Consider the following 15,381-nt stretch of genomic DNA (forward strand, 5'->3'; position numbering starts at 1 on the left):
GTAGTACTGCTTAACCAAAATAGCGTGAAATCACCTCCTTACTTGTCAAAACCACAACCTGATTATGAGGCATGCCGTAGTTAGGGGCTCCGGAAATTTGGACCACCTGGGGTTCTTTAACGCACACCTAAATCTAAGTACATGGGCGTTTTCGCATTTCATCCCCATCGAAATGCGGCCGCCATGGCTGGGATTCAATCCCACGACCTCGTGCTCAGCAGCCCAATACCCATAGCCACTAAGCAACCACGGTGGGTTAAGAATATGTCTATGGACTGTAATGCCGAATCTAAGCAGTAATTAAAGCCAGAATATCAACCGTGTGTTTCCCGCTAACAGTAGACCAAACGCCTCTTCTTTTGTGTCTTGTAGCTTTACGCTCTTATAAAAAAGATTGGCAAGACTCAACAGGAGCTTGGCCAAAAGACCAACTGATTTATCAACGGAGTTTAATGTCTTGACACAATACAGGGGAAATAAGAAGTGCTATGGTAAAGTGCTTTAAACTACTTTTGGCGACCATGGTTTCTCTGATGCGTGCTCAATGCTCAGCAGATACTCCATTTTGTATTCGGCCCCCACTGGAATGCGTCCGTCGCAGTTTGAAACATGCTTTTGTAGCAGAATGCCACAGCCACCCAGAGCGGGCCTCGGCCAGAAGACCAAACACATGCTCATTCCATAAGAATTTGAAGCTTTGGGAGAAACTAAACTAATTTCGTGTACCTCGTGAATGGCCCCCGAGTACAGCATCCAGAGCTCGCCCCTGAGGCTGTCTGGAATGCCCATCAAGACCAGCTCCTGCGCCTTGCTGGTACGATAGGTACACAGGCCCCTGGGCAATATGAGGAGAGCAAAAGCATTAGAAAAAAAAAACAGTAACAAGAACAGCAATGACAACAGCAGCAAGAACAATGATGGGGACGGTCACAACAAGAATGACGACTGCCACAATCACGATGCGAACAATAACAACAAAAACAGTGATCACAATGTGAATGACAACAAGAACAACAATGACAACAATAATGATGGCACCGACAAGAACAACAACAATGGAAGCAACGACAATAACCACAGCAAAGTCTGCACTTAAAGGTGAATCTGTTACAATGCTGGTTAGCAAAAATTACATGACATTAGAATTAGCACCATTTTTCTCAGCATCACAAGCTGTGAACAAGCACAGCGACATGTCGAATGTTTGTGCACACACCACTTGCTTCGGGCGGAAGTGTGGCTTTGCATCATAAAGCAACAGTGATGGGGACAGGAAAGAATGCAGGCAGAACAATGAATTCCTAATGCGTAAAAGGTTGAAACACATTTTCTTGGACAAAGTTGTGGCCCACAAAAGAAAACTACATGGCTGCAATAGCAGTGAGACTGATAGCATGGGCGATGGTGAGTGGATCAAGTGCTTCTACTAAAATTGGCCCCCTATCTATCGTCCCCTAACCCAGAACCCTAATGGCCCTCTAACCCAGAACACGTGAGGCTCCACAAGAATGCAACATAGCACAGACACCCCAAGGAACATAAAGGGGCCTTAAGTGCCAAAACAAGTGAAGTGAGTGGCCGAAGTGCCTCAACCTGAATTCAAAGAGCAAAGTGAGCACACCGTCCATATTCGGCAAAGTGTTCCTCCCACTGCTTCTCTTTCTGAGTCTCGGTTTCCTGGGCCTCCAGCGAACGGGGCAGCTCAAAGCGCGATGCCAGCGACGCTTCCGGCTCCCACGATGCCGACGAGCCTGTGGCAATGTTGTACAATATGGCAAATAAGTACTGCGCAAATCCACAAAGTGGAGCAAGATGTCATTTTACCAGACAGCAGCCCCAAGCTGCTAAGGAAAGCCATACGAGTTTCTCAGAATGAAACCTTAGCAGTTGATCAAGCAAAAATTACAGTGATGTTTCACTTTGTGAACGTGGTTTACACGCAAGTGTATGGGTGCTGTTCCGGAGTTTCTAAGCTATGTCGCCTTGCCTGACACACCAGCATTGTCGCAAGCTGCCTAGCACGTTCTTTGGGAGCCCCCTGGGTAGGCCTAGCCCACACCTCTTGCTGGTCTTGATCAGCTCCTGCCCAGCACTTCCGGACAACTTCAGGGTCAGTTGACTCGTGCATGGCCTGCTGCCGCTTGCGTTGCTTCTCTGTCCTTCCCGCTTGGCACACAGCTTCTCGATCGCCAGAGGAACCCGATACATCCATAGTGTGCACAGAGTTCATAGCAACTGCCAGAGATGGTAAAGCCAGTGCGCCCTTGCCTACCCTTCTCCGCGACACTCCGCCTCCTTCCTCTTCCCTCGGTCGACTGCACACTTTTCTGTACCTTCCCCAGTGTGCACTCCCCCTCTCCACCTCCTGACACCCTCCTCTGGCATTCGCTTTACTATCCCAGCTAAGTGGTTGTCGACTTAGACTCACCAATTCCAGAGAGGGGTGCATACGCTTCCGTGTAAAAAAAATTCTTTACCTACGTATGCCAATCTGCAAGTGTTACACGAAAGATAGCAATGCCATATGAGCAAGTTCGCAAACCTATTGGAAGTACTAGGGGTCTGTTTGCTGGTTGATGGCCTCACTTGAATGCAGCAACTGTTGCTACTTTCAAGCATTGTTGCGGCTGGCTGTGCTTGGGGATTGCTCCCACAGTAGTTGCGTTGCAGCACCACGGCTTCTGCTTCCACTGCCACAGCCGTATAAACACCTGGCTGACGTGGAACCGGTATAATGTGACATGAGAAATAAAAATTACGGATTACTGGTAAAAAAAAAAAAATCGCACATATAAGTCCTCGTTTAGTTGAATGAGATACTATATGGAAGGTAACATTTATTTTATAGTCATTGATCATTACATTTCAAAGCGAATTCAGGGTGGCAACGCACGTTGCATTGCCTTTACATTTGCCATGAACCATGCCGTCGCACGCCAGCCTCCAACCCTACATGAAAACCACTATGAAACTCCCCTTAAGAGCGTCACTGCAAAATTCATACAGGTCCAGGGACAAGACCTGGAACCAATGTTTTTCTAGAGTGGTTGCTCTGTTATCTGAACTAACCAGAATGACAAGGCTGAACTAAACAACAATTCGAAGCACAGGGATACTGAATATGGCAAATCAGTTATGCAGAACTTTGCGAGGTAAAGCAAGTTTCCCAAAGGGGGAAAAAAGATTATGGTCCCAGGTCCAATTCTTCGACAAGCCTTAATTTTTCTTCAACTGCTGAGCTTTCTTTCTGAGAAACCAGAATGGGTTTTCCTCTGCAGGAGTGTACCAGGTGGATGATACATTTTCCCTTTCAGTGCTGTACAATGCGGTATTGAATGAAACTTCACATTTAAGATGCACAAAACAATGCAACAAAAGGCAACAAACAACTGCATACTCAACACATCTGACCTCTGCCATCGTGTAGACCTCACAGTTCCATGCTAAGAACGCTAGAGTGAGATTTGGCGCAAGTGTCTGTGTGGATCATGGTTAAGACTCTCAGCCAGAACAGAAATGATGGGAAATCCATGAATTTACATAGACTTCGTCCTTTGGCTTTGAAAGACCTTGTGGATTATTAGATTTACTTTTCCGATTAATTGTACCAAAATGACTAGTCTCTTCTAGCCTAAAATTTTAACCCTTTTTGAATACCCAGAACCTAACAAACAAGAATAATTGTTCAGAATATACAAACATATAATCTAAGCTGGTGTTAGCTTCCAAACATAATCATAAAGCAACGCGCATACTTGATGAAAGGTATCTTATATATTTATGATGCTATATTTAATGTTACCCTTTAAAACTATTTTGTGAACAAGGAGAGTAAGGTTATAGTAATGTAACTTTTCTCCCCGGTAATCGCAAAACTGTTGTTGGGTAGTTGAGGAGTGTTTGTGTCACACCTAAGGTGGGTTCTTCATTCAAACCTACCTGGTGATGATTCTTTATTTGCCAAATTGTTCGTGCATGATGTTACGTATATAGCCCTATTCCTAGCAGACAACTGCTTGGTGCAGCAAAAGAAGCTCACATTTCTTGCAGTGTTTGTTTGGCCAGACAGTTACCAGAAATACCCTTTAGCAAGAGGAAATTTTAATCTTTTGTTATAGTATTAGCCCATTTGGCCAATGTAACAATGCCTGCAAGAAATTCCTCGTCTTCAACATCCTCTTGTTATGTCCACTGCAAGACAAAGGCCTCTCCGAGCGATCTTCGATCACCCTGATCTTGTGTCAGTTGATGTATTCCCTAATCTCAGTTTAATCATGCCACCGAACCCTTCGCCATTCACGATTACACTTACTTTCCCTTGGCACTCATTCTATCACTGTAATAGGCCCCATGTTATCTCTTTTACACACCACATGACTGACTCAGCTTGTTTTATATTTTCTTTTGTGAGGATATCAAATAAGCTGTGCACTTACTTGAAGACGCAAGGGAGGTACTGTCTTCCTCTGGACAAGGAATTCTAGAGGGCGTGGAAAGAAAAATAATGGTAATGGTTTACAAACTACATGAAATAAGAGAACGAAATTTTTACACAGTAGAACCCTGTTGATACAAATCTCTCAGGATGGCAGAAAAATTCGTATCACCCAAAATTTGTACCACTTAAAGGCAATATATTACAGCAGGACTCATGCCACAATGGCTGTTGACAGTAATGAGAATAGCAATTGAGCAATGTAGCGAGAGACCATATTCCTGCAGTCAAGTTTCTTTAATATGTGAAGTGGTAATTCTGAGACTTTCGTAGCTTCGGTTATAAGCCACATACTACGATATTGTTCCAATTTCCTATGGCACTCGATGGCCTAGGTTGCCCACGAGCATGGAGGCATGACGATAACTGTATGACGCCAATGTAGTGATGATGAAATGATGAAGAAATGATATGAATAGAACTAAAAAGGCATACAACGATGGCATGACGAACATGAGATGTGGAGTCCTAAATTATGACGATACTATAATGATGATAATGTGATGACGACAACGTGAGGACAATGAGATGATGACTGTATTATGACGATGATGTGACGATGATGATGGTATGACAACTATTGGATGAAGCCCGAATGACGATACCACGACTGACCAAGATGGCACGACAATGACAGTATGACAACAAATGCATGATAACATCTCTGTGATGAAGCAATGACAACGGAGGCGTGACAATGGCAGCATAATCCCAACCGAATGATGACAGTATGATTATGATAGAGTGATGAAAGAATGACGCTGATGGAATGATCAAAGTGATATGACGACGATGGCATGACGACAATGGGATGACGATATCGAAGTGATGACGATGGTGGAACAACAGCATGACAACGATGGCATGGCGACAACCATACGACAACGGCATTACGAGAGTCAGATATTGAAGTTACAATGATCACAATCAAATGACCGCGAAGGCATGCCGACGGCGGTATCACAAGGATTGCATGACTACAATACAGTAACGATGATGGCATGACAATGGCATGAGGACAATGGGATGTTGTCGAGTGTATGATGAGAATGGCGTGACAACAATAGCACGACGAGAGTCAGACAATGAAGCTATAGTGGCACGACCACAATGGCATTACAGCGACAGTCTCGCAGTGGAGCACTGGTAGTGACTGTCTGACGATGACGGCATGACAAGGGTGGCTTAATGACAATTGAATGATGACAGTATGATTACAGTGTAATGGTGATGAAAGACTGACATCAATAGAATGAAGAAGGCAGGATGCTGACAACGGCCTGACGACAATGGGATGACGCTACTGAAATGACGACAGTGATAAAATGACAGTGTGACGTCGATGGCGTAATGGAAGCATGACAGGAGTTGGATGACAAAGCTGGAATGACGACGACTGAATGATCACGACGGCATCACAATGGTGGTGTGACAATGAATGTGTGACAACTGTATGACAACGATTGCGCGACAACGATAGCATGACGAGTGTTGGATGACAAAGCTGGAATGACAGAGATACAACACCCACGACGCCATCACGATGAGGAGCCCGTACCTAGTGGCTCAAGCTGTTAGACAACTTGAACCAGGGGGTCAAGGTAGAAGGCATGACGACGATGGCATGACGAGAGTAAGATCACGAAGCTGGAATGACAACACTAGAAGGGCCACGACGGCATCACGATCAGGATCACATACCTACGGCCCAAGCAGACAGACAACTTGTGTCAATGGGTTGTCATAAGAGGCTAGATATATAGATGGACAGATAAGCTCAAAATGGCTGAAGTAGGCAGAGTGCTACTCGCTTTAAAAAACGGGAAATTAAGGGAGACATGGCATTGAAATGGCCAACTTGCTCAAAATTTCCAATTTCTTACATTTTTCTTCCACGATCCTAAGACTTTCCTTCATATCATGGTAAAATATTTGGAATATGCAGCAGAATTTCAAGAAAATTGCACTTTCTTAATGTGTCAACTTCAAAATGGAGAAGGAAATTGGGCTTTGAGAGGTGCTATCGCACCGCTGATCATGTGACAGTGGCTTTTCTATGACACAGCATCACCTTCTTGGCATTGCTGTAAACACGAGAGATCAAATATTCAGGTAGCTGGAGTGCTGTATTTCTCCGTGCAGAAATAAAACCAATGAAAACGAGCGCACAAAGAGAAAACTAGTGTTGCATTCAATTCACTGCTACAGTCACATGGTGTACAGGGAGCGCTCCTATTGGCTCATGTGAATTTGAGTCACTGCTGCGCTTGTTTTGCAGACATTTTGGCAGCAGCGTGCTGCACTCTTCGTGTGTTCGGAAGTTGTCATTTCAAGATCTACCTGATTATCTCGAATTTCATCCATTGCTGCGTCCTAGCTGCTACTTGATGGTGATAAGATAAGCACATGATTGGCGCAAGCTAAGAGAATTTGCTTACTTTTCTTTGTGGCGGCGAAGCTACTTTGTATCATGTGATCTCACGAGTGCAAAGGTAGAAAAGTTTCTAATTGTTATCGACCACTGCATGGGAGGGATGGCGTGGAATACAGAGATAAGGCTGCTCATGAAAGTGAATACCACCGGTCCTGATGTGACAAGACTGGATAACATGTGATTTCCGGCTCCTGATAAAGCTGCAAGGTGTTCGAAAACGGCCGACAAGTAGCCTTTTTTTTTTTACAATGCTTTCTTTTTTAATTTTATAGTATATTTCTGGGGGAAGGGGTGGTGGCTTGATTCTTATCATCGCGAATCGCACAACTCAATTGTTCATATTGTTCGCTACGGCAGGAAAGACGGTTTGCAAGATTTGAAATTTAGAACGTTGTAAGCTAATGGACTTGAGCCAGGAAATTTCAAAAATTTGTATCAGGGGTGGTCGTATTAACCAGATTCTGCTGCACCGGCAAGCCTTTAAATGAACGCCGCCAGACTGCGAGCTCAGACAGACGAATGCAATAATGAGTAATGGTTTGAAAGACCCACGCACTTTTTTATACTTACTTTTATGCAAGAGTAAATGCGATGGCTACTGTCTACTCTAGAAAAAGTAAGAGCGGTGAACCTCATCACTGCTGCCCAGCCCCTGGAGTAGCATGCCAGGTGATCAGCCAGACTAGCACCTTCAGCCTATCATTAACGCTTGTATCTTTCTCATCACTGGTAGGATGGCGGCACCATCTGGCGTTGGAAGATATCACTGTACTATTATTACTATGGCCTACAAATGGGCGGGATGACAGAGGCGATTACACCATAGCACGGAGGTCCTTTCAGTGCAAGAGCTCAGCGCGATAATGGGCAAGAAGCGGCATGCCTTGCTGCGCATGCGTGCCTTGCACGGCTTCCAGCCAAGTTTGATAACGAAGGAGAGGCGCAAGATGTCAGGGTGTGGCAGTTTTTGTTTTGGTTGCCAAAGGTTTGCAATGCGATGCTCTAACATCAAGACAGGTTCCACACGTTTCATGAAAGGTGCTGCATTACCCCTTCAATGGTTCAGGCTAGGAATATAGGGCATGAATATAGGAGGTGAAGTGGCACTATATCTGCACCTAAAGAAACTGTACAGTGTGGTTTAATGTGTACTAAAAGGGAATGTGCAGTTTGCATCCAAAATAGTTAACTGTCCTTGTTGATGCAATGACACTGCGAAAGCACTGCGAGAGATTAAGTGCTCGCCGCTACATGTCTTTGCACGTGCTAACTGCCATTTTGACTTTTATCAGGAATGATCCAGATTTTAAACATTGACGTATCTTCGAGGCATTTAGCAGAAACAACGAGTTATCAACGTACTCCTTGTGCTGGGGAAGTTTTGCCAGGAGCTCGGAAATCTTCTCGATGAGGAAATCCCGCCCCTCAACTTGTGCAAGCAGGAAGTTTACCTGAAAGGCAAATGGCACATTTCACATGAAACTTGCTGAGGGCCTAGTTTCATTTGTCCGATGGCCGCCACCCATCTTCCTTTCATGCTGTGTTTGGTTTTTGCGCTCATTAATTACATCCCTTGAAAATATACAGAGCCACAGGAAGAGAGTGACAACAGAGTGTGTCAGCACAGAAGAAAGATAACGTGAACTTACAGTGCTGTTATTGTAACGGCTTTAAGAAATGATTTTGTGCCTACTAATTCTTTCTTTCTGAACGAAATTTGCACCAAGGTCGTGTTTTTTAGTCCAGACTGTTTAATACCAGCATTTGACTTCGCTCCTTGCCCAAATCATCAAAAAAAAAAAGAAAAAAAAAAGCCACACAGTCTTGTACCGACATATGAGCTGCAGCAAAGACTGCAATTTTCGCCACCTGTTCGCAACTAAAGAAAACAACGCAAGTAGGGAAGGGCTGTGGCTCAGTGCGCTGAGCTGTTTCGGTTCTAACAACAAAATAAAATTTTAAAATCAAGTGCAAGCCGGCGAAGTTCTTTTACTGCAACTGTTACCCATACTGAGCAAGTTCCAGGAGCAGTTTCAGTTCCGAATCTGGGAACCCCGTGTTACTATGGTTTCCCTTTCACGTTTTTACTGTTTTGTACATAGTCCCATGGGCATGCATAATACAACTAATAGAAGATGGAGTTGCCAACATTAAGCAGACACACTGGAGAACGATGTTTGGCATGTGTAATTTAGATGCGAGCGATTCTGAAGAACGGAGTAGAGCGGCTGCTTTGCTCGGACAATACTGCGGCGTCCTTTTGCAACTGCGGTAGCCATTGTCTCCTTTACCACGGCACTCTTAAGGAACTCTCGGAAATGAGTGCTTGCCCAAGCCTGACTTGAAGCCCTACTTTACTCACTAAAACCCACCTCTGTGGTTCAGTGGCTACAGCGTTGTGCTTCTAAACCCGCGGCTGCAGACTACATTCCCGGCAACAGCAACCACATTCCAATGGGGGCCCATTGGTATACACATGTGACGTGCATTGGCTGCATGTTAAAGGACCACAGCTGTTTGAAATTGTACTCTGTAGTGCTCTGGGTTTTTAAACCACATAGCTGAATTTATTAACGATTCGACCAGTGAATGCAGTGCAGAATACCCTAGGCATAGGCACACGCACCTTGTTCCTGGTGGTGAGCAGAAGCGCGTTTGAGAGGGAGTGGTGGCTGTCTACTCTCTCCGTCACCTGGAGTAGCCGCAGGGGAAGCACCAGACACACCAGGTTCTTGACCTGCACGCGAAGAGACCCCATCAGGACACCTGATTGGAGGTGGTTTATGAAGCCCCACTTGTTTATAAACCAGGGACAAATCAGTGACCAACTTGCATGAAACGAGTCCAAAAAATACACAGCCATGCAATTTTTTTTTCTTTTTGTTTGCACAGCATGCCACCCAGCATATTGAACTTGCTTCCTTCAGTATGCCAATAGGATTATTATTTTGTTTATTTGTGAACAGTACGAGTTTGTTCAGGTTTACGCAGGTGAGGGCACAATGGTATACATAAGCATCTTCAAACACTATACTGCTGCCTGAAAAATTAGAGAAAAAAAGAAGGAGAAGAAAGAAGAAATGAAAAGAAGACGACAGTTATGAAACAAAAGAAGTCAATATTAAACACAGACTGCACAAACATTCCATCAGAGGAAGTCTGTTCAAAACAAGTAGCTGCACATCAACAGTGACAAGGACCAGGTAGAGTGGTGAGGGCAGTGAGAGTACAGTAGAGTGAAATCCTGATAATTAAAAAATCTCTTAATTTGACGTAACAGATAACTCTAACTGCTCTGTTGGTCCCAGCAAGTTCTAGTCCCATGAATGAGAACTCCAGAAACCGTGGAATGGTCCTTTTTGAACAAAGATGCCCAACCCTTCCTCTACTGGAAAATAGGGATGAGCGAAGCTGGTCCTGCAGGCACCTGGCTTTCGTCACGGTTAAGTATCCGACAGGTAACGGTGCCGGATTGCTTCAGCCTCCCGCTCTCTCAGCTCGGGATCTTCTTCCCATTGCCGTCGGACTGCCTGGGCTCAGGCGGCTCTAACGGCTGGATCGGCGCTAGCTGGATCGGAGCCCTATCACGAGTGAGTTCTTGCCACCACTCATTGAATGCTGTCCATTCCTTGGAGGACCGCACAACGCATGGCAGTCCATCCATTTTCCAAGACTGAACTGAACGGAAACGAAGCCAGCACAGCACGCGCGAGACCATTTCCTGTCATTTCTCTCCCCGGCAGAAGCGAAACGGCTCTGAGCGGCTGCACATGGCGTGAGAGCGCACCTTTGCCACTGGAATTCTTGCTAATGACTCATGCTCAGGTGCCAGCACAGCTGTCAACTCATCAAACCACCCTTTCCTGCAGCTCCTCTGCCCTGGGAGTAACTGGGTTTTTGCATGACCACGACAATGCCCCTTGTGAGCCAATACAAGCTTGGCTTGAAAATTTCTCTCTCAAGGACCATTTTTTGGACAAACCTTAGCCAATGATGAAGATTCAAGGCATCACTAGGTACTCTAATATCGTGTGCCATAAAAAATGACCAGAGGCACAGGAAACCGACACCAAATGGAAGCAAACAAAGTGGTGCGCACCCTCCTTTCACATCTAGTTTAAAAGGAGCAGGAAGGAGCCTCCAGCACAATGTACTTGCCCATGTTACTGCGTGCTCAGCTAAGCCTCCCTTCTAGTAGACGCTAGATCACATGATCTCGTCATTCCCAACATCGGGCATGCGGGAGGATGGTGTGCATCAAGCCATCGTCCTTCTCAGCTCACCCTCCCATGTTTTCCCTTGCATGCACAGCAAAAGGTGTGCAAGGAGCTATTTTATCGCACTTGGACTTTATATGGAACCTAAGCGACGGCAAACAACATTAGCTTGGTCCTGTCCAGCTATGTCGCACTTGCACATTTTTAAATTTTGGGCACAAGTTATGTGGGATACCTAATACAAGCCGATACAAGGCTATCTATCTTGTGGCACGATTTCCATGAGTTGAGGGAACGTGGCATTTTTACGTTGCTGCACAGTCGACAGCAGTTAAAAAATGGATAGTGTTAAGAAATGAATACAAAATTGTAGGAAGAGGCCAAGAAAGCTTCGCTTTAAAATGGGGTTTGGTATCTTATTGTGATAGAGAGGGAACAGGTAGGGGGGTACAGGTGTCAGTTCCTTAAAAAAACACACACACAATTTTTTTTTTTCTTAAAGAAAAACTTCTTTTTAATTTTTTGCTCAATTTTCAAGTGTTTGAACCGTGCTTCTTTAAGAGTTTTGGTTTTCTGGGAAAACAAGGCCCACTGTGTTGACAATGCTTGCTTAAGGGGGGACGTGACTTTGAAATTCAATTTCCTTATTTCTTTATGGATTTTTATAAAAATTGGCACAAATGTTTAGAATGTCTCCCTGATGCTTCATAAAAGTTTCAAAGCCATATCTTGAGAACACTTTATTGAATTTCATTGAGCACAATTTTTCTCCTAATTTTCTGGAGAGCCTGGGGAACTTAAGAAACGTGATAGAAGGCTAGTTAGGTATTGACTGCATAGCTAAATGCGTGCTGAAGGTCGTGACATTTTTGCTTTCTTTTTTTTTTCAGAACACACATTTTTTGGAGTGCCATTTTTTATGTTACCTTCGCATCAAGCACACTTTCGGGGTAGACGAATAGCCATATCGTAAACTTACAGAGGGTCAAGATAAGAAAGCTAGAATGTCACAACCTGCACTGTAGCCCGAAAAATGTGACAAAAAAAAAAGAAAAGAACGGAGTCAGAATATGTTAAACGGTAACAAAGAAATCAGCTCCAGAAACTGAGCAGAAAGGCAAAAAAAAAAAAAACAGTTTTGAGAAAATGGCTCTCAACGTTCCACCTTCTCTTCAGTTCTCTAGAAGGCACCAAATTTGTAGTCTTTCAGGTGTTTTGTGATGTAGGGCTTCTGGTACATGTGGCTTCTGGTCTGGTGTGCCTTCATCACCCCCCCCCCCCCTTTTTATTGTATGGCATTCTTTGCTGATGCTCTACAAAGAGCATGGTGCCTGGGTTTCAAACCACGGTGGAGAACTCTGTGTGGGCATGAACATAGTTCCAGTGTTGTACCTGCAGGCTGCCTGATTGATAGCACTCTCCAGTACAATCAGTGAGGCATTTTTTTTTCTTTTGGTAGAATTGACCCTGGTACTGAATGAAGGCTCCAAGTGTCAGTAGCCTTCCAAGTCATCTTCACCTGACAATGGCTGTGGAACTTAGGATCAGAGAGTCAGTGATAGCTATGCAGTTGCTAGGTGCTTTCCAGAACTGTACTCCTGTGTGATACCTCGATCACTTCTGCAGCCAGGTGTCTGTGCCAGCCCAAGGGGCCTAGTGAACAGAGCTCATGATGAGGTTCTCTTTATGATGGGGTGGTATGATAGATGTTGTTACGAGCTATCGTGACAATACGATAATAGAATGAACGTGCAATATGCTTGGTTGCAAATCCGAGGCACCGACGGGCGAAATGACTAGCCACAGATACAAGGAGTCGATGCTTGATGTGCTTACTTGCGCAGTTCGAGGTGCCGAAGCGTGATATACCTAACCGTGCAGTTCGAGGTTCCGACACGCGAAATGCCTAGATGCGGGCTCGAGGAGTCTACGCTTGATGTGCTTATTCGCACAGTCCAAGGTGCCGACGCACGAAATTCCTAGCCGCGGGCTCGAGGAGTCGACGCTCGATGCGCTTAGTCGCGCAGTCAGAGGCGCTGAATGATGCATGAAACGCTTAGGCGAGGGTCCGAGAGGTGCGCGGGTGATATGCGTAATCACCGAGTCGGAGACACCTAAATGCGAAATGCTCAGCTGTGACTCACAAGATTGCGTGAGCAATGTGCTTAGTCACAAATTTTGAAACACCGAGTGCTGAAAGGCATAGCCATGTGTCCAAGGCTTCCACGCATGAATCTAGTCCGCGTCACCGATGCTCGGAATGCTTAGCCGCGGGTTCGAGACATCCACAAACATAGCGATAGGCCACACTACTGCAATGTCCATGTAGCACCCGTTTTGACACGTCAAGATTACGGCGAGTGGAGACTTCCAGGCTAGCGAGGTGCAAAGAGGCAAGCAGACAACCCGAGCGCCGGACCAATCGCGAACCGCACTGGAGTCACGTGGCAGGCGCGGCCAATCGCAGACTTCGGCACGACCTTCAATCATTTGCTTTCTGTGCGCTTGTGTCTGTACGGAGGAGATAGCTCAAGTGGCAAATTTAAAGACGGAGAAATCCACTTTCCAAAGAGACCAAGATAGCGGCACTCGGTTGCGCCGTTCCAGAGATATTGTGGCTTGGAAAACGCTGTCCTTACTTGATTTCCGAAAAATTTTTCGCCACCTTGGCCGATAAAACAATTTTTTTTTAGCACTTCTACGTGGTTTACAGGGATGATATTTCGGAATCGGATAGAAAAAGAGTTATAGAAACTGAAAATGTGATTTTCATAAAATCAATTTTTTTGGCTAACTTTCGCTATGCAAAAGCCGCGTCCCCCCTTAAACATGTAGGTCCTTCTTTCTTTTTGTCACCTTCAATTCTTGGAAGAACCAACAGAAGCCCCCCTGCCCATCTCCTCTCTATCACCATGAAATATCAAACCCCATTTGTCTTTTCTTTTCTTGAACACTTCAACTTTCTTCACCCTCCTTTGTGCACTAGCTTACTCTCCTTGTTCTCCTCCTTTACGGAAGATGGGTGAGAGTGAGTGATGCATGCGTAAATGCTGCATCACTCTGACAAGAAATGTCTTTGTCAGGGCCGTTGTTGCCCTGACAAAGACAAGTGCCCTTGTCGCAAGTTAGCCTAATGTTAGCTATGTTAATGTTAATGTTAATGTTAGTTCTAACATTAGCTTAATGTTAGCTTAATGTTAGAACCACGTTCTTACATTATGGAAAAAAAATGCGAGAAAAAAACGTAGCTGGGAAAATGTACAATCCGAAGCCACTAAAAATTTTGGCAGAATCAACTGCATTTGACATTTATGTAAAGCAAAGCGTTGTGCGAATCGTTATGGCACGAGACCCTGACACGCACCGATCTGGTAGGGCCAGAACGGCCTGAGATGCACGTTTGTGTGGATTCAGTTGTTCTAATTCTCCTCGAATGCGGCCTGGGTCAGAAGTTTCTTCAGGTGGGGCATTCTGATATGCGGCGAGAAATGTTGCGGCACAAGGCACTGACGCACCTCAAGCTGGTGGGGTCTGGGCAAGAGACGCGCTTTGTTATTTTCCTGTTGCATAGGTTTTTAAGACAAACTGAAACAAAATTGAGCTGGTGGGCTACAATGGAATGCGACGCTGCCAGAGCAAAACATGAGGCTCACATAAAGGCACATAAAGGCTCACATGTTGCCTGCAGCAGTGAACAGCAGTGCATTCGGGTTGTCACCTATTAAATACGTGCAGTATGCTTTCAATTGCACTACACCCTGCCATGGTGTGAAGAAGATAGATGAAGATGCTTATCGCTGGTGGTCATAGCTGCGAATGGCGGCATGCGATGACCCGCAAGGAGAGTTTCTGGTACCAGAAGAGGTAACTGACTGCATGCCTGTCATGGAGGAAGGAAAAAACTAAGGAGAGGCCTCACCCAGTCCCTGTGCTAGGAGAAAAGTGTGGAGGAAGTCACGTGGTATTTTTTGCTGTAGTGGCCATGTTGTTGGGGCACAATGGCAGTTTCGTTGTGGTGGTTAGTGCTCACGTGCGTGCTGCTCTGTAGATCTCGTACTGAGGCAAAGGCGCCGCACGTGCAGCTCGTGGTAGCTAGACTGTGCTCTTCCATTTGTCGTTGTAGCCAGGTGGGACTCGAAGAAGTAGTACCTTACTTACTTGCGCAATGAATGCACTCGTATAATGAACGCACCCCCAAATTAGTCGTGAGAAATTCGAATGTTTTTTCCCTCTCG

The 15,381-nt window shown here is 45.2% G+C and overlaps 1 protein-coding gene across 1 annotated transcript in view; it reads right to left on the bottom strand.

Annotated features, from left to right (window-relative positions):
* Positions 1-15,381, bottom strand: part of Tbc1d8-9 (TBC1 domain family member 8/9) — a 113,903-nt gene that overhangs the window by 59,450 nt on the left and 39,072 nt on the right. The window contains exons 11-15 of the mRNA XM_065455940.1: positions 9,556-9,666; positions 8,292-8,380; positions 4,437-4,480; positions 1,622-1,751; positions 727-835 (exon numbers count right to left, since the gene is read on the bottom strand). Coding sequence (XP_065312012.1) covers positions 727-835; positions 1,622-1,751; positions 4,437-4,480; positions 8,292-8,380; positions 9,556-9,666 — 483 coding nt within the window. The remainder of the gene's footprint in view (positions 1-726; positions 836-1,621; positions 1,752-4,436; positions 4,481-8,291; positions 8,381-9,555; positions 9,667-15,381) is intronic.

Source organism: Dermacentor albipictus, chromosome 8 (genome assembly GCF_038994185.2).
Source record: "Dermacentor albipictus isolate Rhodes 1998 colony chromosome 8, USDA_Dalb.pri_finalv2, whole genome shotgun sequence".
Lineage (NCBI taxonomy): Eukaryota > Metazoa > Arthropoda > Arachnida > Ixodida > Ixodidae > Dermacentor > Dermacentor albipictus.